The sequence below is a fragment of the Pholcus phalangioides genome, unplaced genomic scaffold (genome assembly GCF_987345545.1).
Source record: "Pholcus phalangioides strain wild (caught in Gottingen) unplaced genomic scaffold, Ppha-v1.0 ptg000015l_1, whole genome shotgun sequence".
NCBI lineage: Eukaryota > Metazoa > Arthropoda > Arachnida > Araneae > Pholcidae > Pholcus > Pholcus phalangioides.
Genome location: NW_028301608.1, coordinates 60043647 through 60058891, shown reverse-complemented (window position 1 = coordinate 60058891; position 15245 = coordinate 60043647). Strand labels below are relative to the sequence as shown.

Sequence of the window (15245 nt, the reverse complement as noted above, 5' to 3'; positions counted from 1 at the left end):
AAGCAAATAAAATAATTGAATCTTTAATCAGGATTTCCAATCAAAACACACATCTTTATTTTATTTAGCTGTTACTACAATAAATATTCATAATCAGATTTCAAGTTCGAATTGGGTATAAGTTTAAGGAAAGAGAAGAATGTGTGATGAGATCATTAAAAAAGCTGATCGAAATTATACTTCACTTGAGAAATGTAACAAATTCTATTGCTGAGAACCGGTATTTAAAGCGTCCCTGAGTGAGACAGATATAGCTGCTTCATATCACCGCGGAAATGAGAAATTATAGATACCAGCCATCCTAATAAAAATGAATGAAAGTCCCCACTGCTTTGCAGCAAAAGTAATTCGGATTAAATAAATAAACTAGGAGATCCATTAAGCATAAAGAAATGAGTATAATAAGAAACATGCATTATGCAAGTGCCTGCGGTAAGTTGATATTGCTTATAGTGGAAGTTGGTCAAGTGCAATATAGAAGTATTCAGGTTATCAGAAAGGAGAAGCAAGTTAAATATAGGAAAAACCTTAACAGTAAAAGATGCAAATACTACAAGTGACACACGGGTGGTATGTGAGAAATTATTTAAAGTTACCAGAGAGAAATAGAGAACATTAGCAGTTTTAAAAAGGGATTGACTACTTGAGCAAATGAAATATTTTTAAAGCACATAGGAAGTATGAGCCTCATCCCCATACGCAGGTAGAAAACAACATCAAACACAATAAATAACATTGAATTGAGTTGAAGAAGAAACCGATTTGAAAAATGTGAAACAAAGAAACAGTCGAAATTGAGCTACGTATAAGCATAAGCTTGACTATCTGTACACACAACAGTATGCATATCCTTTAGTTAAGGAACACATGGAAACATGAAAAACATCAGAGTATCGAAACAGAAATAAATAAGTATTGCATAAATCCACGTCGGATTTTAAACCGAAGCAAAATAACATACATAATGATGCCCTACAATCCCTAAGTCGGTTATTTATAAAATATCAGTTAAAATAAATATTTATAGACTTAGTATACACCGTATCTGGTGTCGTATCCAGTTACAGCTCCGTAGCCGTAACCGAGACCATATCCGTTACCGGCGTATCCATGTCCAGCATATCCATGGCCGTATCCAGCGCCAAAGTATGGGTGAGCGGAAGAGATGATGTTAACTGCAGCTGGATCCTGGTTGGCGGTTCCGGGTTCGTTGGTCTTGACCTGAGCACGGAAACCTGCACCGTCGGCGACGTAGTGGACCTGACGGTGGACGCCACGGGCATCGGTGAATCCGTAGCTTCCCTTGACACCATGTCCATCTCCGGTCTCTTGTCTGTGTTGCTCACCATGATGATCCTTTACGGAATATCCGAAAGAATAAGGCTGGGGTGCGTGGTGGTGCTGCAACGATGAAATGAAAAATGATCAGTTTTATCAGATTATATCGCTTTTCTGACAGTTCATGGGTATATCTAGAAGCCAAATTTACTGTGTAAAAAGTTACAGATATTTCTGAAATGAAACATTAAGGAGGTTGGTGCACGCAAATTTTTTAAGAAACACATTTTCGAATTTTTTTTCTTTTTTAATACTATAAAATTTTCTGTGTTTTTTTTACCTGCATTAGAAGTATTTCAACAAATTTTAATATAAACTGCTGACAGGCGTTATACATATGCTAATACTTTCCATTAAAATCATTTTTTCTCACAACTGAGTTTTTTTTCAGATAGGAGACATTTTTTTTCAAACCCACTTGTTCAAATCCCTTGAAACTTTGTGTGTCTCTCAACACTAAGACATTACTTACTTTAACTAGAGAATTTCTTATTAAAATGATTTAAAGAAATTTTATAGGGGAAAATTTCAGTGATTTTTAAAAAAAACTTCATGTTGTTGAAGTTTCGAAGAAAAAATTACTAGGAAAATTTTTCTAAATGCTCTCTTTAAATTGTATAAAAATATTCATAGTGTTTGAGCAAAAGCAATTGAGTGCCTAAAGTGGATAGAAAATTTCTGAATGTTCCTTAAAAGGAGAATTTTTCTCATAATAAAGCATGGGAAGTCAAGATCGTGCAACTCTTAATTTAATTGATTCGATGCAACGATAATTTGTTAAGTTATAAAATTCAGTAATAATTTTAATACTGAGAATACAGAGAAATCTCACTACAACGATAAACCACTTTACAAGTATGTTTTTCAAATCTTATTTGGAATTGTTTGTAGTCTAATGTTATAGTTAACCCGATATTCAACGATATCTTTTACTAAGATAAACCCCTCTATAACGATATTTTTTTATTTCGATCAGAATCGCCTTGAATATATTTTTAAATTCCAGACCAGTTTTTTCTCTTTCGAGGGTGTATAATGACATCGGTATTTCACTATATCTACCCTATAAAAGTATCATTATAGTTGCAGAGAAGCTACTTTCTGTGTAGTACACGAGAGTGTACTACTTGTTAAGTAAAGTACTTTACAAGGTAAACAACTAACTGTAATGAATTGTATTCATTCTCTATTGAATTTCAATTTTACCCGTGAATAAGCACTTATAGATACATTTAATCCCGGCACTAACAACACTAATTCAGAAGAGATGCCAACAAAAGCATAAATTTGGCTTCGTCTGATGATAATACTTCCTCTCGTTATAACGATAACTTCTCTACAACGATATTTTTTCTACGACCATAGAGTATTGTTATATCGAGGTGTCACTATATTGATTAATTCATTAGCATTTAGCCATTATTTATCCAGTGTAATCCAGTAGTAAATTTATTTTAGAAGGTATTTAAAGTTTGATGTGAATATTTGAAATGTTATTTTAGAAATCAAGATGAAAGATTGCGGAACAAGAGATACATGAACAAGTCGTAATATTTTGAATTATAGAAAATTAATGACGGATAAATTATTTATTAATGCCGAGTATGATTGAAAATGGTTCATGAAAATTTAAAGAAAAAGAAACACTCACCCCTTCGAAAGCATAAGGGACGTATGTTGCATGGGCAACGCATGCAATGGCAGCGATCAAAGAAATCTGAAATCGATAATAAAATAAAATTATATAAAAAAATAAATTAGAATTCCTTTGATGGTAAATGTGTGTGTATGTAAAAACTGTACATGGTAATAAAAAATCATTATTACAATTTGAAACAGTTCGAAAAACTAACAATTTTATGCTCAACTCGGGAATACTGAATGATTGCTGTCCTTGAATAATGCAGGCAGGAATAATACCATAGGAATTAATATTTTGGTAAGGAATATGAAGTTGCAACACTATGACATACGGTGTGGTAGTGTGGTAATTATTTTATAATGTGAATGTTAAACATGCAAATTTAACGACTGAACCTGTATTTTTCAGAAATATTCCTATTATTAATTAAAGAAAATGTTAGTATTTTATAGTAAATTTAATTTGCAGTAAAAGAAACACTAATTTGTGGTAAAAGAGATTTTATAGAAAAATATATGATTGAAAGAATAGTATAGAAATTAGCTGCCATATTTGATTAAAGACCCATGTTGAATAAAATACAAAATATATAACACAACAAAAAATAAATTATAAAATTTAAATACTGTGCAAATACGAGTTTACATCATTAAAAAATGAAAGGCCACAAAAGCCAAAGTGGCCATCAAAGTGGCTGAAAAAAACAACCCATAACTACCACAGAGGTCCATTAGCTACTTTAGCCTCTTCAAACCTGAGCTAAAACTAAACGTTAATCTTTTTTTTCGATTGATTTGTGTTTATTGTATGTCAAAATGTCTTTTAAAAAAATTTAAACAAATTAATTAATTAAGTAAATCATTGAATAGGGCGATATCTTTTCTCGGATCGTTTGAGTTAAATACCCTTACGTGTACTTCAAGTCTTAGCTTAAAAAACAATTAAATCCATTTAAAATCCCTAAAAATCGTTGAAAATAAAGATACACTTATGTGTACCTCTGGAGAGCGATTAGATAATACCAAAATTGAAAGAATTTTAATTAAAAAACTTGAAAGAAACTTGAGGAAAAAATAAAATACACCTCCCTGAATTAGTTGTTATTAAGTAGGAGAATTGATACTATCTCGATTTTTCCTAGCATGATTTTCGTATGCATTTTTAAATCAATAATCTTTTTAACGATACATTTTGATACAAGGAATAAAATCAAAGTAAGATAATTTACCTGAGAGATCATTGTTGTATTTGGTATCCGAATGAAGGAAACACTTGGAAAATTGATTGAATACTCGTGAAATGAATGATATCCGAAAAGACCGTTCCGAGCTTTATATACTTGCAATCAATCGACATTTTAGGTTATTGATTAGAAGGATTAAAAATTCGCGGGCGAATGAGTCCCAGTTTTTGTAGGTCGAAATGGTCAGTTATCACACTTATTAATACCAAATCATTTCGTTCGGTGTCATTTAACATTGCGGGGTTCAAATTCCTAAATGCCACGGTAAGTCTTTGTCTTAAGGTCAGGACATTAAACTCGTTACTTCGGTTTTGACCTTAAGCTGTAAAAAAAAAGAATTAGACAAAAATACGATTATTCTTTATTTTCTTTTCAGAGAAATATTTTCTGGTTCACGGCTGCAATTAGATGTGTTTAACTCCTTAATCCATTCGAAAGATTTTTCATATTGATTTATCACATTCTAAAAGCTTATCTCAAATTGCATAAGATGAAATACACTAAGGAGGTATTTCAATCAAATTATTTCTCTGAACGGTCGGATTTGTTTATGGATAATTTCTCAAGCAGTTAATATTCATTTTTTAGACTACTGTGGAAACTCTTTCCATAGTTCTTGTTATATTATTAGAAAATATTACATAAGTTTTCGAAATCCATATTTTACGATAAATAATTCATTTTTTTAAAAATTCCAAATCTACAACTTCGTTTTTCTGGGAACTTCTAATAATTTTTTCTGTAACACATTCTACCAGAAATGAATTTTAAAACGAGGTTTCTCTGTGGTACGATTTTTTCAAAGGTGATTTTTTTTCTTTCGATAAAAATCTGAATGAACTGAAAATATCGACACTCAGAATATAAATGTTGGCAATCAGAATTTAAATATCGACAATTTGAAAATTCGCGATCTTATGTGTAGATTGCTATTTGGAAAAAAATCAAATTAATTAAATGGTGCCATTGAATAGTGCAAAGATACGTTCCTTAGTTTACATAGCTGAGGCTTTGAAGTGCATATCGGTAATAAATTCATTTTTCACAAGCACCGAAAGGTTTTGCTATTCTGAAAAGTCACACGTTTCTGTAAAGTATCACTAGTGATAGCTGATGGATCCAGCAATGTAGTATATTCTTACATTTACAAATAAGGAGCTTGTTTTCGACAGGGAACATTTTCTCATTTTAAAATTCACTTTTTACTTTCCGAAGTTTATCTTTTAATTCACTTTCCACTTTTCAACATAATATATTAAAATATTCTTATACTGCTTTTATTTAAGCCACCTGCTAAGCTATTTTGTGAAGCAGTTCATTCTGGAGGAATACGTTTTTTTATCGGAACTGTAAATTTCATAAATCTAAAAATGTTTTTTTAACGATAGCAACGATTTTTTTTAACAACCGTTTTAACATCGTTTCCTCAAACGAATGCAAGGTATATATGTATATATGTGATAGTTATGTTGTTTTCAAGAACTTTCTGTATTTTTCAATAGCTTTTAGAGGTTGCGTGCTCTTTGCGATCAAGATTATCGCCGTGATCTGCGGAACCACACCCTTTTCCCTTATCTTGGTCGTACAAAGGCTGTGGTCGCAAGGAGCACGAAACCTTTTTTGGACACTCTAAATTTCATTTAAGTTACAGAAAAATAGTTATATATGTTCAGTTCATTAATAGAAAAAAACTCGATGATAGTAGAGCTGAAAGCATAGTACAGTGGAATCTCGATAACTCGACTACCCAAAGTTTCGATAAACATGCCGACTTATGTTAACTTGTCAACTTAGCGAAGTTTCATTCAATGTCTCTCACAGTTTTTATATATCGTTATGCATGTGTATGTGTACTTACATATACTAGAACAATTCTATTCCCTTATCTATAAATTACCAAGAGAAACAATTGTTTGATATATATATATATATTGACTGTAACTTTGCCTTTCTTCAACTTGACAAAAACATTCGTTTTTTGACTTTTTCTTTGAATTTCGTCCTTCTTTTGAATTCTTATTTAAATTTTTCATTTTTGAATTTTCTTTTTGAAATTTTCATAATGTACATTTTTCTGCGTATACAAAGTTGTATATATATATAAACGGAATAGTGTAATACTGTATATATACAGAAAAATGATGAAATATCTGTTACTTATGAAGGAGCTGTGCCATTTTCGAAAATAAGGAAAACTTTAATTTTTTTAACTTGAAAAATTTCGATCTAACTTACTCAACCACCACTCGCAAAACAATTTCAGATATCATTCATTCACGGATCTTTCACACCTAGCTGTGACGTGACCGAAGAAAAAATTGCTACCGCAGGGAGTCCCCATCGAGGGGTTAGCGCATCAACCTCTGCTGTTTCCGAGGTAGTCGAATTATCGAGTTTCTAATGTTTATTCGATTTTATAAAAAAACATGAAGACAGATGAGAAATTCTGACTCGACAAAAAGGCGGCACACAATGTACAAGACACAGCGCATTTTTAATAAGAGTTCGCATGAACTTCGAATCCTCCCGTTCAGTTTTCCTGCTGTTGCTTTAGTTCACTACTGGAAACTAATTTCAAGTGTACGAAACACATTTGTTTCATGGTCTGGAGAATGGATTTGTCGTTATATTGAGTATTCATGTAGCGTGGTTTCACTGTATTTAATAATTAAATGATGTATTTATTTTTTAATCATCCAGCTTGTGAAACCATCTTATAAGACTTCGTTTATACGAGGATTTATCTTATCTGTCTTGGCCCAACTGTACGTTTGCTACTAAAAATAATTTAATTGTAATGATTTTGAGTTTTACCAACGACAGAATTACATTTTGTTTCTTCTAAATAATCTGGCGTTGTTAATGTAATGCTAATTTACGCAGAAAAAATTACAAAAGTACTTTAATAAAGAGTAGTATCTTTGAAATGATTTGAATAATTTTTCTCTTTAAAATACATGCATATTTAAAGAAAACACATAAATTACGCAAAAACTCTTTTAAATACTATTTAATGACTTTTGAAAACAGCTTAAACGTGATTATTGATGTCATAAGATACAATCATTATAGAAGTAAAGAAATTGGAAGTTTTACAATGATAGGCCTTGGGTCAGAGTCATTAAACTAAAAATCACGCTCTACAGACCATGAAAAACCTATTTTTTTGAAATTTAAAAATGGAGGATGTATTTTTTCTTCTTCTTCTTTTCATTCATTGGCTTGGTAGTTTTCCCCCATTGTCTTCTTAAACGTCTTAATACTCAAACTTGTGTATAATTTTTCACTTTCTTTCTTAAGCTGGCTCTCTCCAAATTCATTAAAAAAAAAACAGAGAAAAATAGAATTCTTCCGAAATAAAGGCATATTTTCTTAACCGGTTCCCTTTTTTCTATATCATGTGTTGAATAAATGAAATATCATATACATATGTAAACTTTCTATGATTAGTTATTCTTACTTATCGATGACTCTTCTGGGTTGCTAAACCTTGAATTATGATTTCTCTTTGATATTAATTCAACATTCAATTATTTAATTTAACTTACTTTTGTACGGTATATTTCTTTTCGAATCATATTTCACAAGTTTGAAAAATGTGATACCGATATGCAAGCTTTTGATAGCCACAAGAAAGAAACTCATTTTCTCTTCAAAATAAATTTAATCAAAACTCAAACATTCAATTCACAAATAAAATGAACAGTTCACAATGATTAGCATTGGAGAACCACAGGATATTTATATATATCTCATAAAAATCATCAAAGTATAAAAAGAAACATGAAACATTTTCTATAAAATATATCCGTTCACCTAAAGCATCGCGGTAAAAAGTAAAAAAAAATGATATGTAGCCCTTAAAATTGAGCAGAAAATTTAATCCTCTAGTCCAGAGGGAAAAGCCAAGGGGAAACTTAACGCTTAACGCTCGTTAGAGTGCGAAATAAAAATTTATTGCGTCAATAAATTTCATGAAGAACACTTAATCTAGTGTGTGTGTGTGCGTGTGTGTTTTGGAGCTACTGAAATTTTCTGCTTTCACAATACTAGCAAACGCATAAATAAGAAAGAAATTTTAGCATATATAGTTCTGCGCAGTAACATAATATAATACACAGATAACAAAGGCAGATCACAAATAAGCTCTACATAAAAATATTAAATTAAAAAAAATTAAATTGCGAAATAAGAATTCAATAATATTAAAAAAAACGAAATGTAGATTACATTTTTCCCACTGCACTTTCTAATGATGCCTGACTCCTAGTGGTGGTGAGGATGTTTTTGATGGTGGTATGCATGGTGATGATGATCATCATGATGGGGATGATGATGATGGTCATGGTGCTTATGATGATCGTGGTGACGGTCATGATGTAAAGCGTGATTAGGATGAGCATGCATGTGTACGTGCGCTGGATCATGCGAAGCAGTTCCAGGCTCGTTAGTCTTCACTTGGGCTCTGAACCCGTGATGGTCCGCTACGTAATCGACTTCTCTGTGAACGCCCTTATGGTCCGTGAAACCATAGCTTCCTTTTACGGATCCATGACCGTCGCTGGATTCTTTGCGGTACTGAGCGCCATGGTGGTCTTTCACGTCATAGCCAAAATGGTAGGGCTGGGCCTTGTGGTGGTGATGGTGATCCTGCATGATACAACGAAATTAACGAGAAGACTAGCAATATATTCTCGATGATAAATTAGATGTTGAGGACTTTCGACCAGTCGAACGATTTTTTTCCCGACACGGTAATGCCCCTTAACCGGGCAATAGCTAAGATTGACAATTGATACAGTCTGGGCCATGTGTGGTTGGAAAGAAAGATAAAAAAGATAGGTTGAGCGATTTCCAACTGTTTCCGTCAACACTGAAATATTTCATGTAATAATCATATAATCGAGAAATTTAGTCATTTATAATTGACAAAAATGCTCATCATTCACATGCAATCATATTTTGCATGCATTAATAAATGATACACAAGATAAGTAAATTAATTAATATGCAAGGTGAATAAAAATGAATGGCACTAGAGGCGGTGTTATTTGAAATGAAAGCATAAGTGAAATAAAAGCTTATGATGTGCTAGAATATGCAAAAAATTCAACGCTTCGTAGTTTTTTAGCACTGGCAACTTTCAAATACAAATACAACGCCACAACAGGCAAAATGCCCAACGATTTGTTGAGAAAAAAATGTCCATAACAAATATGGATGTCATATATTTCCAAAATACAGCAACCCAATTAAAAACAAAAGTCGTCAAATGAAACTTGGAGAGTTAACCGTTCACACTATGGTTATGTGTGAAATTAATTAGTTACAGCAGTCACAGACGTATATATTTTTTTGTACCATCTCATTTTAAACTAAATCTGGGCTATCAATGCTTTAAGTCAAAGACTATCTTATCAGACTATTAAGAAATGCAAATAAAAACTCGCATACATACATCATGATGATGATGATCGTATCCATGATGATGACCAGCCTGTGCAACTGCAATCAGTGCGAAAATTACTACCTACAAAAACAATTTAATGAATGAATGTGGATTTATAGCTCAAAAATTTACAATGTTTATTAATATCCGTAAAAGTGAACCGAAAAAATATCTAAGGTGTAACTATCTATAGAAATTGATTTACATACCAAGAATAAGAAAATCGGAAATTCTCACCTGAAAAATCATGGCAGTTCGGAGTAATCCAATACGATACAAATTTTGTAGCTTACACAGAATATATCCAGTGGATAAAAGATTTTAGCCGTTAACTGACCGACAGCAACTTTTATATCCATTTAAGAAGTGATTTTTTTTATCTTTTAAATTAATCAGTACATATCTAGTTTTTTGGTTAGAATGAATAACTTTTTTTTTACAATGTTGGTCATTCTGGGTCATGGTTTGAAATGCTCGCAAAAAAATTTCCGTGTATTTTTTTTTTGGACATGAAGGACTCCCCCCGCCAATTTTTTCTCCGACTGCTACCCTTCACTTAACATGGACAATACAAACGTTTCTCTTGTTTGTGATGTGACTGAACGTTCGAGAAAATCCGTGCAAACACTACGATGTATCCCGTTGATACCGAAAATCTCGAACGCGAAAGAAAAGAAATTTTCTTATCATAACTGGAAGGCGAGTTTTGATAACTGGTCTAAAAAGTTGAAAAATTACTTTTTTTTGTGTAATTTTTCTTTGATTTCCTATTTGAATGTTTTTTTGCTTATTTTCTTCAATGACCGTTAATTGCTCTTACTATAATTATATCTTCGAAATTTCATTAAAATAAGGTGCACGATTGAATCCGGAAACAGTCATGCAGCTTTAGAAATTCAGATTTGTGGAAATGTATGACAACTCGACCGGCAGTAAACACATGCATAGGCATACTTGGTAGAATGAGAGCAATTTCCATTCGGTAACTACAGTAGTTTAATGTTTAAAAAAATATTATCTCGTATATATAAACTGAATTTGTTCTTAAATAATAAAAAATAATTACGAAAGGTTTTTCTTAGGAAATGATTTTTGATATTGGACTTAACAAGAGAAAACTGATCCAATACGTGAGTAATATATGGGGGAAAAATATTGCCATGTTTAATATTTAGACATTCATTGTTTGTCTCAATTAACATTTTCTAATTTTTGGGTTCCATTCATTCTGATTATTCCATTGATTTTTTTTAGTATTAATCGTTCCTTACAAATGCAAATACAAGGCCACAACAGGGAAAATGTCCAACGAGGTGGCTGAGAAAAAGGTACCCATACAAATATGGATGTCATATATTTCAAAACAGTTATAAAAAAAGGATTGTCTTTCAGGGAAAATGTTCTTCGGACATTTCTCCCCGTATATGATATGCGTACTAAATGAGACAATCGTTCTCCTCACCCCCATATTCCAACAGTTCCCAGTTACAAACTAAAATGCACCAATCTCTATTGCAGTTGTAACTAAGTTTAAAATTCATAGCAAAAATTTAATTTGGTCCATCTACCTTCAAAATTATAAACCCGAAAATATTGGGGACCACTATGAACCGAAAGCTTGTTCTTACTCACTGAGAGACTTCAAATCAAGTTCGTCAAACATCCGTATGATGCAAGTGATTATGGTGCGTGTTAAGCATGTTGTGGACAACCCCCTTCTGCCAATTGATAAAGATAGGTACAGAAATTATAAGATCTCTTATTTCTTGCACGTTCTGCAATTTATTGTCTAGGAAACACCTTGCACAATAAATTGTGGAATGTGAAAGAAGGTGTGAGGAATAAAAAAGTGAAGCAGGAGGAATACAGGATGTTTCACTATCGTTGTCTCAAATTCTGTGGTCGGTTCACTTCGTACCAAAATTAAAATAAAATAGAGAAAAAAGGCATTAAAAAGAACGAAATTTAGAGGTCATAGTTGCATTTCCATAAAATAAAAAATTAGGGGAAATATAAATATTAAAATTTAAAAGGGCTTTAATTAACAAAACTTGTGACTTTCTTTCATATAGGCTACCAAAAGAAATTTCTTTCTGGAAATAAAATTGAGAGTTTAATAAAATTTCAATAAAACTATAGTTATTAATTATAGTTTATAATTTTTCTGTAATTATATGAAGACACATCATTGAGATATTTGGTGATTGAATATCTTGTTTCATGCTACTCTTCCCGCTTGATCGAAGACAAACTTTTGAGATTTTGCCATTATACACGTAAAAAATATACCAAATCAAGAATTTTAATCACAAATATCACCTCGACTTTGCATTCAAATTAAAGGGTAACTTTTCTTGTGATAAAGACACAAATTCAACCAATTGAAATTTCTTTGATCGGGAGACCGAAATAAAATTGAATTTCAATCCTCTAGTCATGATTCTGTCAGAGTAAAAGCTATCACCGCTCAACTTCGCTGCTTTTGCCAGTATTTTCCTCATATTTTATTTCAATTTTAGAATCAATACGACACTCTTCGTAAAATATTTCGCCATTTTTCGGGCAATGGAACAGAAATACTGAATATTTCTGATCTGCCTTGAAATTTGGGAACATTATACGAATAGTGCATTTCGGGGCAATGTATCAGAAATTTCTTAGGATGATAAATGTGTCACTCTCCGATATTCATATAATAATTTTTAACAACTGGCAGAAGCGAAGATGAATTTAGGAACGAGAGAAAATTTAGCTGTCCTTGCGAGAAACCGAACACACGTTCTCACTGTCTAGGTAAGGGCACTAGAGCACTAGCCGCAAAGGCAACCAATATCTCAATCTTTCGTTATAGCTCGTGTACTCATTCGATTCCCCGCAAGAGAGCAGTTTTTAATTTTCTCTCTTTCATAAATTCATCTTCGCTTCAGTCAGTTGATAAAAACGTTCATATCAGAAATTTGCTGTATAATACTATGTAATTTTAATTTTCAGAGACGTATTCACGCAAGTGATTAAGTGAGGAAAAAGGAAAAGAAAACACACAGAAATATGTTTAAAAAAACAGCCAATACGTGTGAATAAACAACTGATTCGTGAAATTTTATTTCAGTCATATAAAGAATATATCAAAAGAACTAAATTTACATAAGCGATGAATATACGATTGGTGCAGATGATTTATGAGAAACACGAATATTAAAAAACTTCAATTATTCAATAATCAATCAGTTTCATATAGAAGAAGTAACAGAAATTTTAATTGATTTTTTAAAGATGGTTATATATATTTATACTATTTTAATATCTTAAAGAAACTTATGAATATGAAATCACAATATGTGAATCTTAGTTTAAGTCTTTCAAACACATCCTAATAACAATATTCATTAGATGTTCGACATGCAATTGATATCAATAGGAATATTTTTCTTCTGCTTCTCTTTCCGACAGATATTCAGAATGCCATTTTGAAAAATAAAAGACATTAAATATTTGGTAAAAAAAATATGTTTTATACCTCTCCCGAGAACAATGAAATGCATTATACAATACAGATATAAATCGCAATTTCAGATCAACTGAAAGACAGAACAAAGTAAAAAAGAAAAGGACGATTAGTACATATATTTTTATTTACATCTGATATGAAAATTATAATACTATAAGCGCAAACATTTCTATCGAGTTGCTATATCCATAAAAAATTCATAGAAATCAATACCCACGTTATAAAAACCACAAAAAAAAAAAAAATTACTGGATTTTCACAATCCACAGAAGAAAGTGTTTCATGATGTGACTAATTTCTTTTAAAAAGTTATTGCAAGTGTGAAGTGCAGTTCTCTCTCTGATCTCATTTTGCCTATAATAAGATCATATGCTCTGTTCAAAAATATCCAGATTTATTTCATTGCACAACCGAGAGGTTTTATATCTGTGAGAGATATTTAACCCTTTAGACCCGAACATATTCTTTTTTTGGAATTTTTAAAATATTTTGCAATAAAAACATCAATGTCAGCAAATCTTTACTTTCCAATTTTTTTTCTTTAAATTTTCAACTTTTTTTTGTGAGGAATGAATTCAATTCGTTAAAAATTTTTTAGCCAAAGATGATGCAGAATATGTTCATCTTTACACACAAAATTTTGGAGTCAAAAATTCTACAGTAACCCACACATTTGTATGACGAGGTTTGAAAGGGTAAAGCACTGGTAAATCACCCTGAGAATAAATGAAAAAATCTTACATTAAGAAATTTTATGCACCTGATAATAATTACGAAACAACCATGAACAATCGAGTGTTACATGTGTATTTTTATACCTTTAGGCAGAACACCGTTTCTAAATCTCTTTATCTTTTCGGAATTTTCAAAATAATATCCACGTATTAGGGAACCCCCGGCTGTGTAGAGCAGCAATCGGGACATTACCAGAACTAGATATTTGCCACATTTGATCACAACGGCGAAATTTCTCCAGGATACCCAACCCACGAGAATCATTGCTTTCAAGGATTTTAAGAATATAGAAAAATATTCATGAAAATACTGTCTGAATTTCCTTATTTAAAATGCATTTAATTTAAAATAATTATTCTGGCCTGACTGACGACTAAACAACTGACTTCAACAAGCATAATCCATTCCCTTCCCCCCCGTGGGGAGTAAATTGCAATATAGTTGTGCTGTCTACTGAAGTGATCGAAATTTATCAGTCGAAATCTGGATCCATCTAGGTGATAAAATCAAAATGATCAACCTGTATTACCTGAAAATGCAATACGTCTCTGAAGAGACGAAACTCGTATTGCGTCGAAACGTGTTAGATTTCGTGTGTTTTTTTTTCCTCTCTCTGCTATTTTCCTTTAGCTTTGGTTCTATATTATGTGAAATGATATTTTTAGTTACAATAATATAACAATAATTTATAACTATAAGCATAATTCAATTTTAATACAGTAGACTCCCGAAAATCCAACTATGCGCTAATCCGGCACATCCAGTAATCTAGCATTTTTTAGGCGGGTTTTCTTTGAGCATAGAAAAGAAAAACATGCCAGTGTATGTCTGTGAGCAAAGTTTATATTAGATATATTGATAAATTGCCTTTTTTAACTGACTTCCAATAATCAAGTGATTTCGATAATCTTGCACATCCAGGTCTGATATGTGACGAATGAATGAGTGTATTTTCTGATTTCTCCCAATTTTCATCTAGTTTCCCGAGAGAGAGATAGATTGAGATAATAGTTATATCTTTATAAAAACTATTACAAATATGATACAGTTCATTTTCCAAAAAAATATGTATTTCACAATTACAATTACCAACGAACCATTGCAATAAAAAAAATAAGAGTTGAAGTGTTATATAAGATGTTTACAAATAAACTGACACTACTCAGACCAATGGATCACCCATTCTGATGGAGGTATTCCATTCTAATGGAGGTATTTTGATGAAATTTGGTGTCGGTACATAGAATGTATGAACTGAATGTATGGGAAAAGAAAGATTCAATAAAAAAGTAGTTACATTTTTGGCCACCTGAAAAAGGTGCGCTTTTTC

General features: G+C 31.8%; 1 protein-coding gene across 1 annotated transcript; it reads right to left on the bottom strand.

Annotated features, from left to right (window-relative positions):
* Positions 1–995: 995 nt before the first annotated feature.
* LOC149076347 (cuticle protein 16.8-like) lies at positions 996–4269 on the bottom strand. The gene is made up of 3 exons (XM_089243915.1): positions 4209–4269; positions 2990–3055; positions 996–1401 (listed from the first exon to the last, which is right to left on the bottom strand). Exons 1-3 carry the CDS (start codon positions 4218–4220, stop codon positions 1030–1032), a joined length of 450 nt encoding a protein of 149 aa, XP_089100041.1. The 5' UTR covers positions 4221–4269; the 3' UTR covers positions 996–1029.
* Positions 4270–15245: the final 10976 nt, after the last annotated feature.

Excerpts from the sequence above, each read along its gene's own strand:
- LOC149076347 (XM_089243915.1), bottom strand. Across the intron at positions 1,402-2,989 it reads TCCCTTATGCTTTCGAAGGG|CACCACCACGCACCCCAGCC; the intron begins GTGAGTGTTTCT and ends TCATCGTTGCAG.